The sequence below is a fragment of the Poromitra crassiceps genome (assembly GCF_964638095.1).
Source record: "Poromitra crassiceps genome assembly, chromosome: 1".
NCBI lineage: Eukaryota > Metazoa > Chordata > Actinopteri > Beryciformes > Melamphaidae > Poromitra > Poromitra crassiceps.
In genome coordinates, this window is record NC_139623.1 from 35,962,177 (window position 1) to 35,986,457 (window position 24,281).

The following is a 24,281-nucleotide window of genomic DNA, read 5'->3' on the forward strand; positions in this document are numbered from 1 at the left end:
TTTGGAGAACTGGATTAATTCCATCGTTTTAGGGTTTGACTGGTGTCTGGCGATGTTATAATCACATCAATCAATGTGCCTCATCCTCTTCACCAACTCCATTACGCACATAACGTAATGGCTGGAAACTCACATAATTCAGCATTTTCTTTTGCCGACTTTCTGAATACCATGATGATTTCATGATACCTTTTGGCTCATGGAAGGAAAATGAGGGAGAAGACTCATCTCGCTGTCACCACGATTGCAGAAAATGGTAGCATTGTGGATGTGAGTGGATCTACGTTTACTAGTTTAATATTATCAATTGCCTGGCCTCCCAGGATACCTCGTAATGTTGCATTTACCCCCATGCACATCGTTTGACAATTTTTTTCCAATTTATAACTGTATGAAACACCATAAAACCAGAGGAGAATCCCGATTTCTTCTGCTTCTCTATGCTTCTCTATGGAGCTCTAGGCTCAGGTTGTTCGAGTGTATGGTAGAGCTGCACGCGCTGTGATTTGCTAGTCTGCGTTCGGGGCGGGACTTAGCGATAGGTCAATTGTACTTGGTCAATTCCCCCTGCTGTCCCAGTCATTGCTCCACCCCCTCTGCTGATCTGGGGAGAGTTGTAGACTAGCACATGCTTCCTCCCTCTGATACATGTGCAGTTGCCATCCGTCTCTTTTCAGCTGATGATAAGTTTCACTGGCAGGAAGTAGCGCATGAGTGAAAGGATCGTGCTATCGACCCTTAATAACTCCTAATATCTTCAAGTGATGTGGGGTTATATGAGGTACTTGCATACAGTCAGTGTACGAGATGCAGTAGAATGTAGCTGGGCTGTCCCAGTTTGGAGAAATGGAGACAGGAGGAGTCAGGCAAGTAGAGCTGTCTGCTAAGTGTGAACGGGGTCACGACCAAAAATGTAAAAAACAGAAAAACAGCAACAAAATGCTTCCATACTGCTCACCTGGCGTAATACAAGTCTCCACAAGCCATGAGATGCCAAGTTGACTTGAAAATATGTAATTTACACCCTGTTTTTAGAGGAAGTCTGCACTGTAGCCACTAGCCACACAGCTATAATACATACAATAAAGCCCCTTTTAGATTGGCCAAAAATCCCACTAATATCCACAAACTACTGGAATATTCTTCAGTCTAAAAATTGCCAAGCCGGGCCGTTTAGCCGATAGAGCGACCCTGCAATGAGGCGATGGTTCTGCACGGCATGGCAATATAAAACTTGACGGTGGTCCAACGAGCTATTTTCCAACCCTGCTTCTCCTCCTCTTGATTAGCCACCCCTTTTCCATCATCAGTGATTCAGTGATTCCCACAGGCTGAAATTCTGTGAACAGTTAATTACTTTACATTGACGGAATATGCCGTCTCTCATGCACGAGTGCAGCCCACACAGCGTCAAGTCAGCCAGAATGTAAGTACCGTAGGTCGTCCACTTTAGGTCTTTCAAAATAAAACCCTCGTAACGTTTTTGAGTAATGGTTTACAGCCACACTTTCACTCCATATGTAATCTTAACATCAAGTATTTTGATACAATGTTTGCTGCTTTGTTTGTTGAAACACCTTTTTATCCTCTAACGTGCTTCAGTAAGGCTATTTACTTGTTTAAATTACATTATTTTGAAAGTTTTACCCGGAAGTTTCCATTTTGTTTTGGCTGGCACTTGGCCTGGACACCCGTGGGAGAAGGGAGGGGGAAGAGAGCCCCCGCAGCCGCGGCGAGACTTAACGGGTTAAGAGTGCGATCTAAAAAGTTTAAAAGGCAATGCTGCTGCTGCTGCTGCTACCCCCTGCTGCTTTCCTGGGTGTTGGAGAAAAATATAAGTTCCATTGGCATTTCCTAATCAATAAGCTATAAGCTATAATTGCATACACATAATTAATGCTATGAGTCATTAGTCATAAGACATCTCACAAATGCATATTTGCACTATGCAGACACACATAACTAGCTTATCAAGCAGGAGATTTCTCCCCTTTGCTCTGGCCTTCAGAAACTCAGCATGACAATGGCCATGAGACAGGAACACTTGCTGATACAGACAGGCAGCCCTGTAGGCTCCAAGTCAAGTCATCACCCCTCCTCTCTGCCTTTCCTCTTCCTTTGCCTATAAAGCATATCTCAAATTGTGACATCGCCGCTGAATATTTGACTCTGTATAACGTATCAGAATGTGTACATTGAGATTGAGATTGAGCCTACTGCAAATCTCTCCTCTTGCCTCTGTCTGCCTAGTTACCAGACCAGAGTCCTGCAACGTGTTGGGTACCCACGGGTTACCCGCAAAAAGCTTGTCTAACAGGTTAAAAAAATGTCTATAAATTCACGGGCACAGGTAAAAACTGAATTCACAGTCACTACGGTGTACTATCTCTGGTGCATGATGTGGGCAGTGTGTGTGCTGTTCATGGAAGTCAGTCAGGCAGACAGAGCGAGAGGAGAGATTGTTGGAGTAGTCTACTTTTACCCCCTGTCAAACAGTTGATTTACGCTTCATCTACAAAACAGACATGTTTCAAGTGTGCATACTGCATTGTTTGATGCTAAGTGAGCGACTGTGTTTGTAGCCTGTGTGATTCATTGATCACGGGTAACAGGTCGTCTTTTATAAACGGGTATGGGCGGGTCCGGTTTTGATTTTGAGATAATCACGGGTAACGGGGCGGGCACAGTTCTAAAATTGACGGGTCTGGGCAGGCACGGGTTTGCAAAATTGGACCTGTGCAGGACTCCGTACCAGACTGACTTACGCCAACAACACACACTGCCCACATCATGCACCAGATTACCATAAGTGACTGTGAATTCAGTCTGAGCACAACACAAAAACATACATGGCTCTTCATTGTTCTCAAGCACTGCCCGCCCGCGTTTAGTTCATTTTTACCCGTGCCCGTTAATTTATAGAAGTATATTTTTTACCCGTTACACAAGCTTTTTGCAGGGTAACCCGCGGGTTCCCGACCCGTTGTAGGACTCTGCCCTGTTCACACTTAGCAGACAGCTCTACTTGCCTGACGCAGCCGGTCTCCATTTCTCCAAACTGGGACCGTGCCAGCTACATTCTACTGCATGTAGTACACTGACTGTATGCATGTAGCTCATATAACCCCACATCAAAACATCCAAACTCTCTCTTTAATAACCACTAATAATACCGTTAGGCTTTCCTCTCCGTAACACCGGGTCTCCACAGTGCAGGCGAGTGATTTGACCTCTACACTGCCCAGATGCCCCCATCGTTTCACCTTTGAGATACCGTACTCTTATCATTTTACATAGTTTATGCTCCTGTGTGACCATGGAGCACCACACCGAACAATGTATGTGGGGACAAATGTTTTCATCAGTTATATTGACAACTGAGCCAATTTCCCAAAATCTTAGTGTAATCCGCTAACTTGGGGTAGAAAACATCAGTATTGTGAGACATCAGACTCTGCTAATCACATCAGATTCTCTTTGATTATCCGTCTTAACTTGGAGAGGGGAAACCTCACAGTAATTGGTCATAATCGCATCAATCACCCCTTGACTTTTAAGAGAATGAGACAATGACAACAAGCCATTTACATCCATAATTATGTTGACGTCGGTGGTGAGGGCCTGGACCCTGTGGAAGCTGGCGATCAGCCCGATGGGCAGGAACCCCTCCTGGTCCATCTTCCTCCGCAGGAAGAAGTCGCGCTCCAGGTTGTCCAGGCTGAAGTAGTACTCACTACAGGGGACAGAGAGGGAAGAAAATATATCGACAAATCAGCTTTTGCCCACACATGAGTTAAGTCGTGGCCCACACTCAAGCCTCAGGAATCAGATGTACCGCTGCTGCTAGTCCAGGGATTGAAGCCTCTCATAACTTTCTGCCCTGTGTCTTGCTTGATTGCTCTTATTCTAAGCTTTCCTAGTGGACTGACCTGTCCACTATCCCCTAATATCTTCAGCTGTTGCTCTGAACAGGTTCTTGTTTGAGACCAAAACAACAGTCCTCACTATGAAGACATTTAGAGAGGGACAATGTAAACAGGAATAGATGGGACAACACAGACTGAGATAGAAAACATTTAGTCAAAACATTAGGAAAACTGTTGACATTGGAAAGAGATATTGGTTTTTAAGTAAACAAATACTTTCTAAGGAACCCTTAATCATTAACAGACCACATTTTACACAATTTCTGGGTAATTTTATACAAATTTAACCCGAGGAGAGCGCTGGCCCACACGGAAACTGCTGCGCTTCTTCATTTAGATGCCAACAACTACGTTCCAACACACATAACGCCTTTAGCAGCTAAAGTGCAAACCTGCACTACAACCAAGAGGATAGCTCCTAGCTCCGCTCGTGAAGCCAATGCAGAAGTGTCTTAAAACTGCATTCTTTCGAATGCCCTGCAGGGGCGACTCCACTGGCTGCAAAAAGAAGTCCGATTGTATGATAGCCAATGGGAAAATGACCCTACTTCTCACTTGATTTATGGTCTCAGTAAACACTTTCCTAATGCGTTTATGGTCTCAAGTCTTCTTCAAAACAGCATGATGTCCATTTTGTAATTTATGGTCCCATTTTGAGTAAAATAGAACATAAAGCAGACTATGTTTTTGGGCGTGATTGACAGGTTGCTTGTCCAGTGATCGCACACCTCGATGATTATGGAGCATATAGCAGGTGGCGGCTCTTGTCCAAATTTATGTCACTTCTGGCAAAAAAAGGGGGGATGACGACGGTGAAAATGCCAACCTCTAAGCTTCAAAATGGTAGTCCAAAAGCCAATTGGTGACGTCACGGTAGCTACCTCCAAATTTATGTATATACGGTCTATGTCTATAACCAGGTCGAGTTCAAAATGGCCACATATAAAACTGCAGTGTGAGGTTTCCATGTGTTCAGTTGTTTTAATAACATTGAACTCACATCTGTCTCTTGATGTAGTCTTTGAGCAGGTCCTGATCCACAGAGTACAGGTCGTTGCTGCTCATGTTGTCGTAGTAATAGGTCACCGTGCTGTTGAACTTCTCGCCGTAGGCGCCATCTTTCATATCGTAGGCCTTGTAGCCGTAGTGGTAGTCGTAGTGCCCTTGACAGGACAGAAACATTCAGTTAGATGGACAGACAGACAGACAAGATAATAAGAGTCAGGTCCTAAACTCCAAATATGATTAGTTTTCCCGAAATATTTAACTTTCATGCTTGACTGTATGTTGCCCATTAAAGTGTGGTGTCTTTTTCAAAGATGCCATGCATGCACCCGGGTAGAGGGCTTTCAGATGATATGATGCTCCCTCTGGTGGCCATAATGGATGCCATCAGTATTTGGCATATGAAGAAAGAAAATCATAAGTATAAGTTGTACAATAACAATAAAAGACAATAAAAGTCTATCCTATCATATCCTATTAAGAGGATACTATTTAAAAAGTAGGGGTTAGGGAGTGAATGAAGGTCCTTATAAGTATAGTAATACAACCGCGTGTGTGTGAACACGTGTGGGCTGGACTGTAGCAGGCTGAGTAGACAAAGTAAACACACAAAGACAAAGTTCATCCGCCCAGCATTAACTACAAAACGTCCCCTGGTGCCGATTCTGAGGGTCCTGAATCTTACAGCGTGTTCTGGTGAATAGGGGAGGGTCGAAAAACTGAACACACCCAAACCGACACTCACACAAGATATACTGACTGAGAAGAAAGCCAAGCTTACATCACTGTGTGTGTGTGTGTGTGTGTGTGTGAGGGGGGGGGGGGGATTTGCTCCTTTCTTGCTTTTACTTTCTCCAACTTTTATTCGCTCTACCTCCAAAAATGAAGGGGCGCCGGGCTTTTCTCTCCCGCAGTCTGGGGAGGGGCATTGGGATAGAGAAGGCAGAAAATGGATATTATTGTCTCCTTAATTGACGGGAAACTTGACCACTTGCAATTTGCTTATCAAGCTGGTAAAGGTGTAGAGGATGCCAAACTCTTCATCCTAGACAGAGTGTACAGGCACCTGGAGAAACCCAGATCTCACGCAAAACTTTAATTTGCCGACTTCTCCTCAGCTTTCAACAAGATGCAGCCTAACATCTTGATTGAGCATCTTGCCTCTCATTTTAATTTGCCTGATCAGCATTTACTGTTACATTTGGATTTTTTAACGAATAGCATCCAGCCGGGTTTAGTGAATGGACATATGTCCAATTTATTGTTTTCAAACACGGGCTTGCCCCAGGGTTGTGTTCTTTCCGCCGTGCTTTTTATTTTGTTCACAGACTGCTGCAGGTCCTTTCAGGAGTGCAGCTTCCTTGTGAAATAGTATGACGACACTGGCCTACTGTTTCTTCTTCAGGGCTCAGAGTCTGATCATGGAGATGCCCTACCTGCCTTTGACAACATCTTCCTTGATCTTAATGTGGATAAGACCAAGGAATTAATTATTGATTTTAGGGAAAACTGACAAACCAAAAGCTAGCATCATACATGGTGTAGATGTTGAAATTGTGGACCATACAATTATAGGAAGTGTTCAACTCTCAACTCAAGTTAGAGGCGAACACAGAGTCAATTGTCAAGCGTGGGCAGCAAAGAATCCACTTAATGCGAAAACTCAATTCCTTTAATGTCTGCGACACCATTCTTTGTAACTTTTACCAGTCTTTTATTGAAAGTATTTTAACATTTTGATTTATTTGCTGGTTTAATGTGTTGTCTGTGAAGGGCAGGGGCTGCCTGAACACTATTGTCAAGGTCTGCTCCAAGATAATCAGAGTCCAGCAGAGTAACCTGTGCTCCATCTGGGAGAAACAAAGGCAAAAGAGATCATCAGACAATCTGGCCACAGTGAATTTGCTTTAATGCCCTCCGACCGGCGCTATTATGCGCCCCCCAGGAGAACTAACTGGTACTGCAAGTCCTTCTTTCCTTCAGCTGTCAGGCTGTTAAACACAGACAGTAGTCACTTTAAATGATTGCCTTCCTTGCTTTCAACTTCTATGAGCACACAACAGGTTGTACGTATCCTGTCTGTGACTAACAGGTTAGGCTCGTTTATACATATATAGATATATGTATATCTTTTATTTATTTCCTGATCATGTTCCCATGTTTATACATAAAATATGTATATTTTCATTTCCTGTTTATGTTCATATGCAAACTGATCTGTTATCTTTGACATGGTATGCTATGTTTTATTTGTTATGTCATGCTGTTACGTTATGTCTTGTCATGTCTGTCAGGAGTATTTGTTGCTCGCCTGTGAGCTTTTAAGGTGTTGGGTAGGCTGTGAAACTGAATTGCCCTTCTGGGATAAATAATCTGAATCTGAAACTGAAACAAGGAGACAGAGAGAACAGAGCGAGAGGAGGAGGGCGAAAGAACGATAATTGATGTCTAAAAGAGTAAGAATATACAGTATGAGAGAGAGAGAGCCTGCCAAAACCAACTGGCGTAGGGGGAAGTCCGCCTCCCCTCCCGGTTCCCGGCCTGCCTTGCCTCATACCAACACACTGTGCTTGTTATTCCATGGCTTTGTTTTTACTGTAGCCTCAGTGGGGGCCGGAGCAGGGTACACCAACCACCCAGTGTCAAGGCAAAGCCGGCATGGTGCGGCCACAGTTAAGGCTTTTACATACTTGTGCGTCAAACCCCTCGCCGAATGCGCCAAGGGGTGTGTTCAGATTCAGATTCAGATTCAGATTCATTTATTAAGGACTGCACAACAAGTCGGCAGAATTTGCTTTCGGTACAGCAATTGTTAAGCACATGAATATTGTGTCAGCATGAGACATTACAGTACCGTAAATTCCGGACTATAAGCCGCACCTTTTTTCCCGTTTTTTGGGCTTTTTTGGCCCCTGCGGCTTATATAACGGTGCGGCTTATCTATGGATTTTTTCAAAAAAAAAAAAAAAAACTCTCTTTTTTAGCACTCTTTCTAACTATAAATCCACTTCTGTTTTAATTTCCTCTCTTGCCCTCTTTTCACCACACTGTATGACACTGTATGACTCTGTATGACACTGTGTGCACTGTAAAAAACAACACAGGTGGTGTTGTGTTATGTTGTTTTGTTGAAATGTTAATAAATGGGAGCTTCCTCAAACAGCCATCTCTTTCCCGACAATCCCCTCTGTGCATGAACCCTTACATATGGTAATTAAACATTAAAACACACAAAAAAAAAAAAAAAAAAAAAAAAAAAATACCATTAAAACACCCGCGGCTTATAGTCCGGTGCGGCTTATATAAGAAAAAAATAGTCAACTTTGCAGGTGCGGCTTATACACCGGTGCGGCTTATAGTCCGGAATTTACGGTACATAGACAGACATATGACAACATAAATACAGAACATTCAACATATACATTGCTGGAGAGGTATGTGTTGCGGCTGGCGAGCCTGCCGGCGCAGCCTGCGTGCAGCTCAGCGAAAATGTGACTTGACACAGCTGACGCGAACAACACGAGTATAATATGATGTAGATGGGGAGATAACAGGAGAGAGTGAAAGCTATTACCAAGTATATGCAGTACATTCTCTCCTTGGGCTAACTTATAGTCATTGAAATCCTCGTGAAATCACACAATTTACTCATTTTGATGGGGACTCCCCTGCGACCCCTCGTCAAGCTGACGTTCGAGTATATGGGACTAGCTGCTGCCGGCAAGGCTCCAAGTCGAGGCTATCGCACAAGTATGTTTTCCGCTTTAGAGCCAGGTGGGTTTCATACCGGACCTGGGTCAAATAGTAAGCTTAAGGGGACATTCACACCAAAAGCGCTTTTTTCAGTCAGAACGCTATGAAAATCATGAAAACAACAGACGCAACCAGCGCTAAACGCCAGGTGTGATCATTAAAAGAGGAGCATGTTTAGCGCGTCCTTACATAGAGAATGAATTGCAGAAAGACGCTGGCAGCTCCAAAAACGCTTTTGGTCTGAATGTCCCCTAATGGTACAAAATCACTGTTTGTGTTAACCTGGTTTAAGTTAATCACATTGGGACAAAAACAAAGTGCCAGGTACCCCTATCTGGCACCCAAGTGTAAAACAAATACATACAAATCACTTAGCTTATGTTATTTGAACCATATTTGTCAGAAGAAACCTAGTTCCTACATATTTTCTTTTTTATGTTGACCTATAGGTTGGTAAGTATTGCTGATCCATAACAATATAATGTGTGACTTGTTTGACTACTAGGGAACTAATCCCACAAAGCAACACGGACAGTTAGACCAGGGGGGCTCCAACGTCATGTTTTTGGTGAGGGCTTCCTATATGAAGGAAACCCCCAGGGGGAACTGGGAGAACACGCAAACTAGGGATGCACGATATATCGGCAATCATATCGGTATCGGCCGATGTTAGTAATTTTTTAACATATCGGTCATATCGGTATCGGTCAGATGTTGCAATGTTAATATCGGTTATCATTATCAGCCAAATTCTTCACATCGATATGAAATAATGCAGTAAATCTATGATTTATGGGCTTTTCCAAAGGCTTTGCAAATAAAGAAATGCATAACTTTTCAAATTCAGTGTTAACATGTGTTTTTCAGTATGTACAAAATGTGATGATCATAAAAATCTGGTTTTATACAGATCATATCGACATTGGTAAATATCGGTTATCGGCCATAACAGCAATGTTAATATCGGTTATCGGCCAAAATTTTCATATCGGTGCATCCCTAACGCAAACTCTACACAGAAAGGCCCTTTTGACGACCCCACCCGGACGGTGGGCAGTCGAGGACATGCAGACGGGCACGCACTCCTTCAGTGCTCACAGCGTCCCAGGTGGGAATCGAACCCAGGACCTTCTAGCTGTGAGGCGACAGTGCTACCACTGCGCCACGGTGCCCAACGTTTTTAAACTTCAGATCTACTTTTACATTTTTCAACAGCACACAATCTACCTTTACACCCCCACCCCCCGCTGTAACAGTAAACCTGGTGTTTGTACACACACCAAAACATTAAAAAAACAAACTCGCATTCCATACTTAAGTGTGGGTAGAAATGACCATAAATGAAATGCTGTTTATAATTTCAATTATAAGCGATTATCAATTAGCAATAAACCGTATTTGTTAATGTATATTTAAATTGTCCATTTGCAATAAACATGCATGGGCTGAATGGTTGAATGAGAGACACTGACACTACCGAGTTACACTCATTATCAAACAAATGATTTTGGGATCTACAAATAAGCACTCTTAGATCTACTAGTAGATCCCAATACTGGTTGGTGACCACTGAGTTAGACAGATGGACCATGCTCATTTCCTCCATCAAAATCATTTAAAAGTTGTTGTTTTTAAACTCTGGTAAAAAGGTCACATTTGATTTGATTTATAAGGATCCCCATTAGCTTATGCAAAGCATAAGCTACTCTTCCTGGGGTCCACATAGAACATTAAACATCATACATTTACAAACAAGACAATCATATAGACAAAAATAATACAACACAAAAAAAAGAAGAGAGAGAGTTCCGCTCTATATCCAAGAGAGTTCGGCTCTATACATTACATTACATCATTTGGCAGACGGTTTTATCCAAAGCGACTTACAATAACACATTTTTGTCAGCAATAGAGCAATCAACTGCAACACAGTCTATGACAACTACAATATCTGAAGGAATAGTGGTAAAGTTAAGTTAGTAATTTTTTTTTTTTTTTTTTAGAGAGAGAAAGAAGTTAGTTCAAGAAGGGCCCAGAATGGTGTGTCTTTAGTCTTTTCCGAAAGATCGGCAGTGATTCAGCCGTCCTGACTGAAGGTGGAAGCTCATTCCACCATTGAGGTGCCAGGGACGAGAAGAGTCGCGATCGGGATGAGCGACTTTTTAGCCCCCGTAGCGAAGGAGGGGCGAGGCGTCCTGCACTAGTGGAGGAGCGAAGGGAGCGGTGAGAGGTTTGGAACCTGACCATAGATTGCAGGTACAGAGGAGCTGTCTGGTGTACTGCCCAGTAGGCCAGTACCAGTGTCTTGAATTTGATGCGTGCCGAGATGGGAAGCCAGTGAAGGTCCCGGAAGAGGGGAGTGACATGAGAGAATTTGGGTTGGTTGAATACCAGACGGGCTGCAGCGTTCTGAATGAGCTGAAGCGGTCGGATGTCGGCGGCCAGGAGCACGTTGCAAGTCCAGGCGGGAGATGATAAGTGACTGGACCAGGAGTTGAGTCGCTTCCCTTGTGAGAAAGGGACGGATTTTGCGGATATTGTAGAGGGAGAACCTACAGGAGCGTGCTGTCGCAGCTATGTTGGTCAAGCAAGACAGCTCGTTGTCAAGGATCACCCCAAGGTTCTTAGCTGTTTGGGAGGGAAGCACAGTGGTATTGTCAATATAGATGGAGAGATCTGCGAGAGGGCAGTCTTTCCCTGGGAGGAAGAGTACCGGTAGCTCTGTTTTACCAAGATTGAGCTTGAGGTGGTGGGCAGACATCCAGTCACCAATGTCTTTGAGGCATGCAGAGATGGGAGCCTCGATTTGGGTGTCGGAGGGGTGGAAGGAAAGGAAAAGCTGAGTATCATCAGCATAGCAGTGATAAGAAAAGCCATGAGATGAGATCACATGGGCAAGAGACCTGATATAGAGAAGGAAAAGTAAGGGGTCCAGGACTGAGCCCTGGGGGACACCGGTGGTAAGAGGGCAGGATCTGGAGAGGGACCCTCTCCATAAGACCTGGTATTGAGCGGTTAGAGAGATAGGAAGCAAACCAGGAGTATGCAGAACCTGAGATGCCGAGGTCAGACAGAGTGGAAAGAAGGATTTGGTGGTTGACTGTATCGAAAGCAGCGGACAGGTCAAGGAGGACAAGGACAGAGGAGAGGGATGAGGCTATAGCAGTGTGAAGGGCCTCTGTGACTGCAAGAAGAGCTGTCCCAGTAGAGTGAGAGGCCTTGAAACCGGACTGCAGAGGGTCCAGGAGGTAATTCTGGGAGAGATAGAGAGAAAGTTGGTCGGACGCTGCTCGTTGGAGGGTTTTGGAAAGGAATGAGAGAAGAGAGACAGGTCTGTAGTTCTGAATAGCAGTAGGGTCAAGGGAGGGTTTCTTAAGCAGAGGCTTGACTCTTGCTGTCTTTAGAGCAGGCGGAACAAGACCAGAGGAGTTTATGAAGTGAGGAAGGGAGATACAACAGGAGATGCAACAGTACAACAGTAAGCACTAAGTAAGTGTTCAAAACAGTCTCATAACATAATTTCCCAGACATACACTGAATAGATGATAACAAAAAGAAGACCACTATTGGCTGGAATAATCAACAATAATGGTAAATGGATGATAATGGACTGTATTTATAATGGTTACATATGTACACACATACTGTACATTGAGTATGACACCAGAGATCCATACACAGCATCATTACACCCGTGTCTCCATTAAATGTTGTTTAATTTGTTTTGTAAAGCTTGACCTGCTTTGAGCTTGAGTGATTCTGTCTGGGAGTGAATTCCATGCCTTCATGGCTCGATTCAGGGCTGAACGCTGCCCTACCTGCGTTCTGCATTTAGGAGCAGTGTATAGACCTCTGCCGGCATGTCTAGTTGAGTAAGCATGCGTGTTTGAGCTGAATCTTAGTCTACTATACAGACATCTAGGTGTTTTTGATGCATTGATATTTCTGAGTAGGCCGAGGAGTGATGCTGTCAGCCTCTCCTCTACTTTTAACCAGGATAGCTTGACATGCATTTTATTTATATTGGATCTCACATTACATCTTAGGGCCAGCCGAGCTGCTTTATTCTGAACAAGCTGTAATTTTCCTAGATCTTTCTTAGCTGCACTTGACCATATCATGGGACAATAGTCTAGATGTGATAAAACTAGAGTCTGTAGTACTTGTTTGGTCAAATGAGGTGATATAAAAGCAGAGCATCTCTTAATAACAGCTATATTCCTACCCATTTGACCAATAATAGAGTCTATATGCTTTGTCCACAACAGTTTAGTCTAAAATGACACCAAGAAGTTTTGCCTCCACCACCTGCTCAACAGCCACATTGTTCAACACCAGATTCACCTGAGGTACAGCTCTTAATGAATGATTTGAACCAAATAAAATGCTTTTTGTTTTTGAAATATTTAAAACTAGTTTGTTGCTTGTTACCCATTTCAGTGCTGTCTGCAGCTCATTCACTGTGGGTGCCGTGGTGTATATTGTCGTGTCGTCCACGTACATAGAGACAAAAGCTTTGCTGAAAGCAAGTGGGAGATCATTAGTGAATATTGAGTACAGCAATGGACCAAGCGAGGTCCCCTGTGGAATTCCAGATTCTATGAGCTGCGCGTTTGAGAAACTTCCATTAAAAAATACTTTTTGTGTTCTGTTAGACGGATAGCTTTTTATCCATAGAGTGGCAGATTGAGCAAAGCCGTAGTGGCTTAGTATTTCCAGTAGGATGGAATGATCAATTACATCAAAGGCAGCACTGAAGTCTAACAGTACTGCTCCTACAATGTTCTTTTGATCAATTTCATTCATCCAATCTTCTGTCATTTGTGTGAGTGCTGTACATGTTGAGTGACTTTTCCTATAAGCATGTTGGTAATCACTTCTCAAATTATTAACAGAGAAATAACATTGTATTTGGTCAAAGACAATGTTTTCTAGAAGTTTGCTTAGCACAGGCAGAAGACTGATTGGTCGACTGTTCTCGGCACTAAAGGCAGGCCTAGCATTTTTGGGTAGTGGAATGACCTTTGCTTCTTTCCAGGACTGTGGACAGACATTACTCATAAGACTCACATTAAATATATGGCAAATGGGAGTGGCAATGATGTCTGCTATCATTCTCAAAAGCTTTCCGTCTAGGTTGTCAATGCCCGGTGGTTTCTCATTATTGATGGCTGACAGTAGTTTTTCCACATCTTCTACACTCACTTTTGAGAATTCAAAAATACATTTCTTACCTGACATAATTCTATCTCTTATGCATGCATATGATGGCTCTCCACCTGTTACTGCCTGCCTTAGTTTATGTACCGTACCTTCCCAATGAAGCGGTCATTAAAATGATTGGCTATGTCTGTAGGTTTAGTAATAAAGGACCCATTTGATTAAATGAAGGATGGAGTTGAGTTACTATTCCTTCCCATTATTTCATTTAATGTACCCCACAGTTTATTTCCGTCATGTTTAATATTTTCTAACTTACTTTCATAGTACAGTTTCTTCTTCTTTCTATTTAGTTTAGTTACATAATTTCTCTTCTGACAATATATCTGCCATTCAGGTATACTGCCAGAATCAATTGCCACTCTCTTTGCTTCATCTCTGTCAACCATGGATTTTTTCAACTCCTCGTCAACCCAAAGGGCCTTGACAGTTCGAACAGTCATTTTCTTCACATCAGGCTTTGAAGAAAGTTTTGGGCAAGGCATTTTTGTTGAGGTAGTAGTGAGTAAATCAATGTGTGTATGAAGCTTATTGTTTGGCCACCTCTAGAGCAGGGATACTCGACTTGCTTTGCCCGGGGGCCACTTTCGTGAAATGATAGAAGGCCAGGGGCCAGTTAATAAACAATCAATATACATTTGTCTTCGATTTTTCTTCGATTGTAGGTGTCAGACGGAGTTTAGTCTGACAATGTTGTGCACACCGGATAGTTACTTAGGTTAAGTACATACATAAGTGCCTGGGTAGCGAGCAGACGGTGGTATTTGACAATTTAGCAGCTAAATCATAGATTTATTCCAGACTGAAATGCTATAACAGAAGTGTGAGTATTGGCCAGAATTACATGAACATTTGGACACTTATTCAGCGGGTATCTTGCATGTTGCGTTCGGGTGCACTGTAAAAAAAAAAAAAAAAAAAAAAAAAATCTTTCTTTTTTTTGCAATTCCATTCCACATGCGGCCCGCGGGCCGCCAGTTGAGTATCACTGCTCGAGAGTAAAGGGTGTGTGTGTGTGTGTCTGTGCGCACGTGCTTTGTTTCAATGCTGAGATCAGAGCTGTGTAAGTTTAGTCAGAGAAAAGACATGAGAAACTCATCACTTCTACAGCATGACCAGGGCCTGAAATTCATTTACTGACCTGAGTTTAACTACACGTCTTACATTGTCCTATTCTTCCCCAGAGGTGGTGGCACCATATCAGTACACAAATTCCAAGTAAAAGTGCAAAAACTCAACTAAAAAGACTCTGTGTTTCTCCTGGGATGGATCTGTTAAAATTGTGGCCATTTGAAGCCAGATTTAGAGGAATATCAACATTAGGATTAGACGGCTGTGATGTTATTATTCAGTCTTAACCATTAATATTTGCTCCATTTCTCACTCACGCCCATGTCACCACCTGCTCTCCCCGCAGGGCTTGAAATTACCACCAGCCAATATGGCTGCTAGATTTTAAAGTTACCAGCCAATTAGAATTTCCACTAGCCATTAATTTAAGCATAAGTATCAGGAAAAATAAGTTATAGAATAATAAATCTATAAATTATAGCTGCTGCCCAACAATGGGTCGTGGCCGGGCAAGTCTCAAGTCTTTGAGCTAAAGTCCAAGTCAAGTCTCAAATCTTTTAGCTATAGTCCAAGTCAAGTCTCACATCTTTGGTCACAAGTCCAAGTCAAGTCTCAAGTCTCTTATGTATTGGATGAGCGTTCTATCATCTGCTGCATGCCATCCAGTCTGCTTAGAACACTGCATAGCTAAAACTAAGGGATTCAAAGCATGTAGGCTACTGTATTATCCACACTCTATTAGCATACCATAGGCATACAGCATCAGCATTGAGTAGTTGTGACATTATTATTAGTAGACCTTTCCTTAATGTTAATACAGACAAAAATAAAGATAGTTCACAAGTCCCAAATCTCAAGTCCAAGTCAAGTCTCAAGTCTTTGAGCAGTCTCAAGTCAAGTCTCAAGTCATTGTGTGTGTGACTTAGCAAGATCTTGTCCTTTTTTTCCCGTTAAGAGTCGAGCTTTATTTACCAAGAATTTGCAGTAGCTGTTTACAGTACCGTTTACAATAGAACATTTTGATGCACTGTGGGTACATTTTTGATGAATCGAAAATCTGTCCGAATCTTTTGTGTAGGACAGTCTAACGATGCAGGTGCTGAAGTTTGGTGTCGTTTGAAGAAAAAATGTGGGAGGAGTAGGGTTTAATTAGTTTGACAGTTTTGCGGTCTTTAGACTTCATAATTGGCCATAGGTTGCAGTGTACAAAAGTTTATCCTCATTTGGGCCCACATTTCAGTGAAAGTTGCAAAGCCGTAGCACGTATGCCTGATTTTTTTTATGAATTATGACGTCCAACAACAACCACCACCACCACAACAACCACCACAACAACAAGTGGCCCTGACGCTTTCACTGGCCCGGCCACTAATTACAGTGCCGGCCTTGACCCAAGTGGTAAAACCTTCATTTGCAACTGTTCATTTTTAGTCTTTTTAAGTAAATGTGCTGTGTTGAGAGAGATAAAGAAGGACAAAGTAAGCTACCAGGGCTGAGAACTGAAATGCCTTTTTACATCCACGTGTGGTCAAGAGAAGGCTTTTTGGGGTGAGTCATTCATTCATTCAGTCAGGAATGGTCAGCCAGGCATGGATAACTAAGATGTCATCAGTGATTATGATATCCGCAGTGTTACACAGCTGAACATCTGCTAATGATTGAAGATATCAAAAATACATCTTTAAACCTGCCAAACTTGAGCTGTTGAAAGATGTAGTTTCCTCAAATGGGCTTGAGTTGCATGAGGTCACCTGGTTGCTGTAGATGACACATGTGGTCCTGGGCCGAAGTTGCCCTTGTTTTTTTTTTGTTTTTGTTTTTTTAAATAAAGGCAGAAAACAGATGTTCCTCATGGTCACACACACTGGCATACTAGCAGCACTGGGGTGAAGGCCTTGTGGACTAGCGCTAGTATGCCAGTATTGTTTTATGCAAAAACTCAAAAACTGGCTGACGACCTCCTTTGTGTGTGCGTGCGTGTGTGCGTGGCATTTTTAGAAGACAGAAAACTGGTGGTTTTGCTCATGTTTTCTTGACACAGCTTTGTGTCTGTGTGTATGATTGTGTGCATGTGTGTGCGTGGAGATGAACACACACCTCTGCCGCCTCTGCCCCGTCCTCGGCCTCTTCCTCTCCCCCGGCCGCGACCTCTGAACCCTCCGCGGAATGGCGCCCCCTCGCTCTTCACACTGGACACTTCGTCGTGATCGTCGGCGCGCCACTCGCGCTCGTACTTCTGACTGTGCCAGTCTGGAAATAAACCACAACCTTCCTATTAACACAAGTTCCCAGACTGGATAACTAGAACAAAACCCATCAACTTTACTTTGTACTAAGCCAGTTTTGAATATGCCTCAGTTTACCCCATCAAGGTGAGCTTGCACATTTGATGTCCTCGATGTATGTGACAAACTAGGCCATTTAGGCTACTGTGTATCTCTTCATCTCCAAAATGGATGTGAAATGATACAATGAAATATGAAAGCAGAAGTAGCAGACAGTAACACTTACCACTCCACATCCTGCTGCCGAGTCATGCACAAAGTCTCAACTCATTGACTAAACACTACCCACTGGCTTCAGAAGTATGCTGCAATACATTGTCTAACTAACACACACACACATATTGAGACATAATACAAAATCAACAGCTGCTATCACACATTGAGTCAAATAGAATTAGCAAATAACTCTTGTCTTGGCATTTCTAAGTGCATGAGTGACTATATCGGCTGCTGATCCTTAATCATAGTCTTTTTCAAGGGCAAGCAATGTGTAGCATGATGTAGCAATGTGCAACATGATGGTGAGTTTCTAGCAATGTGCAACATGATGGTGAGTTTCTAGCAATGTGCAACATGATGGTGAGTTTCTAGCAATGTGCAGCGTGCTGGTGAGTTTCTAGCAATGTGCAGCGTGCTGGTGAGTTTCTAGCAATATGCAAAATGATGGCAAGTTTCTAGAGCACGGTGCAACGTGATGGTGAGTTTCTAGCTACTGTATGTGCAGCATGGTGGCGAGTTTCAATGTGCTGTGATGGTGAGTTTTTAGACTTTTTTTAATGTGATTTTTGCGACTTGTTTGACTACTAGGGAATTAATCCCACAAAGAAAGCAGCACCGGTAGGTTGTAAGTTTTAGTTTATATTACTATGGTCACATTTTCACATCAGGCTTTGAAGAAAGGTCTGGCCTATAGAGACACTGCGGAGCACGTCATCATTCAGAAACTATTAAAAATAATATGAAAATAATAAAAACAAAACGTTTCGCTTAAAAACACCAGAATAAAGTACGAGGCAAAAACAGTGTAAGTTGAGTGTCTGTTGTTCCAATGCTGAGATCAGAGGTGTGTAAGCTCTCACTATTCCCTGTTTAAATAAAGGTATGATGATGATGTTTATCAACACTTCTACAGCATGACTGGTCAGTGTGTCGAGTCAACAGATGTTCAGACTCAGGCCATGTTTAGACGACAACGGTCTCTGTATAAAATGGCAAACTGTCGTCGTGTTCTTGCCTTTGATTTCACGTTTACACACAGTGTTTGTGATAACGATTTGCGTGCAGACTGAAGCCGCAAGAAATTCAGAGCAGCGTCAAGTGAGCCAGAATAACACGGTAACTTCTGGTTAAAACCTTCACAATAATCACAATTAAATAAACTAATAGCCTTATTGATGCATGTTGCAACCTTTTTTTGTGTTTGTGATCCAAAACACATAGAACACAGCTGTAATTATAAATTACAGCTTTTATTTTGAAGGTAAAAATGCCTAGCTTCCTCTATTCTGTCTATTTCTAACAGGCTTGATTTAGCTTTGTAGGATTCAACTTTAAATACATTTTCCACGCGATAGAGTGACACAGAAGTCACAAATGGTAATAAACTGCTCCAGATTGGTCCATTACAGAATAAAAATGCAGGAAAGACCCCCCCAAAAAGACCTGGCCAGACACGGCCAGATGACAGGTCATCTGGCCGTGTCTGGCCAGATGCCGTGAGTTGTCTTCAATTATTTAATGCGGGAGTGATTAATATGTGTGACGTTAGTATCAGGCACTTAACGCAGATTATGTGTTTTTAGCAAATCGTTATCATTTTGTTGAATGCCAATGCGATTCATTGTGCCTGTGCCATAAGGCTGTATTGGGCTAGTTAAATATTGTCTATCATTGTCTTCCATGGTGAAGGGGGGCTATGTCGTCACCTGAATTGCATTTCACCACTTTACACAGCAACAGTAAGGGGTGGCGTTATCAAATAATTCCACTCTGGGACCTGTTTTCACACTAAACGCTAAAAAGGTTTGCTGTTTTATGCAGGGAGCGTTGCCGTGTAAACAGGGCCTCAGTTCTCAATTTCTCGCGTCTTTCTCCCAGCTTTCTTTGTTAAAACTGGGTGGGGGACATTTTTAGAGTAAAAAAAGGGACATCGCAGAACCACTCCAGGGTCTTTAGGGCGGCACTTTAGGGCGGCACTTCATGCAGAAGGGGCGGTGAAGTTGTGTGCTTGTAAATGGATAAAATGGAATCAAATAATGTGACGTTGCTCAGGACATGCATTTTCAATGTTTTAAAAAGCTCTTTCCGTGTTACAAAGTGATTCACTATATCTCCAGTTTGTAGCAGCCGCTCTCACCGCCATTCAAAATACTCTTTCTGACAAGAAGTCCCCCGACAATTGGTAGGCGGAGATCTCCAATTTTGGAGCTAAGACTAACAGATGTTTGATCTGCTCTCATGGGGCATTCCTTTAAAACTGGGAAATGGGAATCTGATGGTTCAAAGGTCATGAGCTCGAACGGTGACGTCACCAAGGCTCATATTTTCTCTCCCAAACTCGTACGAGCCTCAGCAGCCCCGACCTCAAAAATCCAAGATGGCTGCTCAGCGCATCAACAGTACGGTAGTTAGAATCATAGTAAATACTGTTTATTAGCACTTCTGTCTTTTTTGTGTCTCAGTAAATCAGCTGTACACACACAGCACGGTCTAACTTCTATCTGTGTGGACATGTTGCTGCAATGTTTGTATGAGCAAAATACCACGTTGCATTGTTATCAGCTGTTATTGCTAACAATGGCTAGCCTGGCTAGAGCTAACCCTGCCTGGTTAGAGCTAACCCTGGCTGGTTTACCCACTGTTAAATGGAATGTCAACAACTCGGCTGTGACGTCACTCAACCGTGAAATCCTTCTCTCCCAGTTTGAAACGAAAGGGCCAAAGCGCATGCAATACTAGCTGGGTGGGATTTTCTCAACATGTCAAAAACAATGATAAAATGCTGGTTTAGCTTGTAAAAACTTATTGGAAAAATGAAACATCAATGATGACAAGAGCTGTGCTTATCGCAGTGGTCGCGGTGTGTAAAAAGAAAAGCAAAGAAGGAGGGGCGGTTTCATAACCATTATTGTTTTGTGACTGGTTATTGTCCCATTCCTAGTCAGAAGCCACTTCTAAACATGAACTGTGGATTATAAGAAGATTAGAATCAGGTCCGACTATCGCCCGCAGTTACCCTGCTAGACATTATTCAATAAACCACTTAATCACTTTCTAAACATGAGGGAGAAGCTCCGTGGTTTGGGGCACAGTGCTGAAGAATAGGCTACAATTCTCTGCTCTGGATCTAAATGAATGTTTCGAATGCATTTATTCCTCTAGTATTCTACTCTTATACCTCTATAGTTGATATTTATTCCAATGTTCTCAAGGATCGACTTTGCAGCGGGAATATGCCTATAGCCTATTTGTTCGGCTATGGCACATCATTCTGGGCAAGCTTGGGACGCACGCTCCTATCTGCATTTTCGGACACAAATATGAGCCAATCGACATTGCCTTGATGAGAAAACAATGCAGCTTAAAACGTGTGTTGGCATTGGCCGCGTGCGGCTTCTCTTTCTCTCCCCCCAACACTGGCAGGAAAAAAAACGATATTCACAATTCTCAAACAAATTATAAACGGACCCATGTCGGATTCAGTGTTAAAAAATCAGCAGAAACTAATTTTAAAAGCTCAGAATGAAAATGTGTTTCTGGTGAACAAATTTCGACTTTAAAGAGCATGCGCTCTTTAAGTTCAGTCGCCCCCGTCCGTGGAGAGAGGAGTGTTGAACGTGAACGTTAATACCGGGCATTTGTCACCCAATAGCCTAATGTGCAGTATCATCTCCTTGTTAAATTTTCAAACTGGCAGATGGAAGAAAATAAAGGATTACACTTTTAGGCTACTTGTTTCTCTCTTCCAAATAATCCGGCCACGTCCGTTCATGAAATCATTAAATAGCACGGGGACATTTAATGGCCCCGGACCATAAGCTGCGACCTGCTAAACTAGAGCCGCAGTAACAGCGATGTGGAGGTTGGACTAGGGCCTGGGTGGTATATGCTCCGCAGTCGAGGGAGTGCGCTCAAAACGGAGAATTGGTTCTAAAAATGCAGCCCATTTGACTAAGGTGTGGTTAAGAGCAGGAGTTCACTGCATGTTTAGAAACAGCTAGAGTGTTAGGTTAGATGCCAATCACAGAAAAATGAACAAGGTTGATTTTCCTAATACTTTTTAAATATGTTTTTCCCGATTTTTTTATCCCATTTTTTATCCCCCATTAGTGATAACTTAATTTATTTATCCTGGTTGCTACTCCACCCTCTGCCGATCTGGGGAGAGCCAAAACTGGCTCCATGCTTCCTCCGAGACATGGGCAGTTAGCCAGCCACTTCTCTTCACCTGACAGAGGTAGGACATAGCACGTGGGAGGTTCACGCTATTCCAACCAGTTCCCCTCCCTCCGAACAGGCGCCCTTAACGACCAGAGGAGGAACCACATTAGCAACCAGGATATTGCATGTTTTGGTGAAGGGGGTTCCTATATGAAGGAAACCCCCGGGAGGCACGGGGAGAACATGCAAACTCCACACAGAAAGGCCCTTTTGATGACCCCACCCGGGCGGTGGGCACTCGAGGACATGCGGACATCCTAATACTTGACCAAAACTTTTTGGTGCTCTTTGAATTGTCTGGGCCTAACATGTTGCGCCTAAGTAAACTGAACACACACGGCCCAAAAGTGGCTCACAGTGATGGTACAATGGTCGCCGTGGTCATGTGGTCACCGGCACTGGGTGATGACATCACAGACTTACCTCTGAGGTCGTTCCTGGCATTTGGGGGCATACGGGGGGCTTCGTTCTGCCTGCTGTTGTTCCTGGATGCCGAGCGCTCCCTGGGCCCCTCCGACTTCACCTCGATCATCAGAGGAACCCACTTGTGCTTGTTGCCTGGGGGATGGGGGGGGGGGGGGGCAGAGTGGGAGCAGGAATTAATTTGGTAATCTATTCACTTTTTAACCCCATGAGTGTCCCCTTACATTTCCTCTTTAGTAGCTTCAAAGTTACACCCCCCACCTCTAGAGTAAAGGCCATTATGTCCATGTTGTAGGGCATTCACAGACTAGTCGACTAGTAAAACCACTAGTCGACACTGTGCTTAGTAGTCGACTAGTCTTTTTTTTCCTTTTTCTTCTTTAAGAAAGAACATGAGGTATTTACACGACATACATGGACTATCATATCCCATATCCCCCACAAAGAACATCAAAACACAACAAAACAAGAAAACTGCATAAGATACACAATAATCCAAGAACAAACAAGACTATTGGACAAACAACCAAACAAAAACAATGCATTCAAAGTAAATACATAGATCTTGCCCTGTTGGCAGCTAGGAAATGCATATATTTAAATTGGAAAGCATCCAATCCCCCAGCTGTAGTTCACTGTTGGAATTAACTCTCAAGCTACCATACGTTGGATAACATTTACTACAAGAGCAAAGGCAGATTCTTAGACATCCCCAAAATATGGCAACCACATACAGAGTTTGACTTTAAGAACTTTTTACCCCAGTGTCATTAGGCCTATCAGGATAGGAGCTGAATGCATTGTTTTTGTTTGGTTGTTTGTCCAATAGTCTTGTTTGTTCTTGGATTATTGTGTATCTTATGCAGTTTTCTTGTTTTGTTGTGTTTTGATGTTCTTTGTGGGGGATATGGGATGTGATAGTCCATGTATGTCGTGTAAATACCTCATGTTCTTTCTTAAAGATTAAAAAAAAAAAAACGACTAGTCGACTACCTTTAGCGACGACTAGTCGACTAGTAAAATTCACTAGTCGTGAATGCCCTACCATGTAGTCAAAGCAAAGCACAAAGCAGGGCTCTTAACTAACTTTTTCCACCATCCTCCCAGAACAGTCCAGAAGTACATTCTAAGCTGTCCCAAAATTATTTGGAACGTCACAAATTTAAAATGTTATTTTTTTTTACAATATCATTAGTTAAAATAATTCAAATTGACCTTTAACATAAATAAAACATCATACTAATAAACAGTACATATTATATGCTATGTATGATGTGGACTAGGGTTGTGCGATGTCAACCAAATAGCCATCGTGATGGGTCCACAGTGAAACATCATGATGGACGATGGCATCGTTGTTGATGGGGGTGGGGGGTGGGGGTGAGAGTAATTAATGATTTATGAAGTTGCTGTGGTGCCGTGATACAGTTTGGCTCCACCGCTGCAATGCGGCTCAGCAGCTGAGCTCTAGTACATGAGACCGGCGGGAAGGCTAGTTACTACTGCTCTCTGTCCTTCGCGTATCTCGAGAACCGTTTGTCGAATCGACTTCAAACTTGGGGAGTGCGCTTAAGGGGACCTGACAGAGTGCAGTGTGTGCGGGGGGAAGCGCCCACGGGGTGGTGCATGGGGGAATGGGCACTGTACTAGTGAATGAATACTATAATGACGATGGCGTCTGTCTCTCTGTCCTTCGCATATCTCGAGAACCGTTGGTAAGATCGACTTCAAACTCGGGGAGTGCGCTGATGGCGACCCCGCGGAGTGCAGTGCCCTGTTTCCGTGCGATTCGGAAGCGAAACAAACAATATTTGAATATTTGTCTTCAGTTCTGCTCCTTCAAGCCCTAAGCCCCAGCTTTAAGTAGGGTCGTTGACAGTAGTGAGAAAAGTAAACGTAGCGTCGTTGACTGGCCCCCATTCACTCTCAAGACCCTCTGTTTACTTTGAGTAAATGAGGGGGGCCGGCCAGTATCCCTCCTCAGGTTCCAATTAAAAAATGTCTTGCAAAGAGGGCAGCATGAAATGAGCAGAGAATATGCTGAATAAGCAGCATTAATATTCATGTGAAGGGGAAATAATCAGTAGAGCTCAGTGATCTTAGTTAAAGGCCCAATCCGTCAATACTCACTATTACTGACGCCGGTGGCCGTTAGTGT

General features: G+C 43.1%; 1 protein-coding gene across 2 annotated transcripts in view; it reads right to left on the bottom strand.

Moving 5' to 3' along the window:
- Positions 1-24,281, bottom strand: part of larp1 (La ribonucleoprotein 1, translational regulator) — a 149,648-nt gene that overhangs the window by 35,726 nt on the left and 89,641 nt on the right. For both annotated transcript variants that reach the window (XM_083647755.1, XM_083647754.1), the window contains 4 exons: positions 22,124-22,258; positions 17,073-17,225; positions 4,927-5,089; positions 3,589-3,733 (listed from right to left, as the gene is read on the bottom strand). In XM_083647755.1, the coding sequence (XP_083503881.1) occupies positions 3,589-3,733; positions 4,927-5,089; positions 17,073-17,225; positions 22,124-22,258 (596 nt within the window). The remainder of the gene's footprint in view (positions 1-3,588; positions 3,734-4,926; positions 5,090-17,072; positions 17,226-22,123; positions 22,259-24,281) is intronic.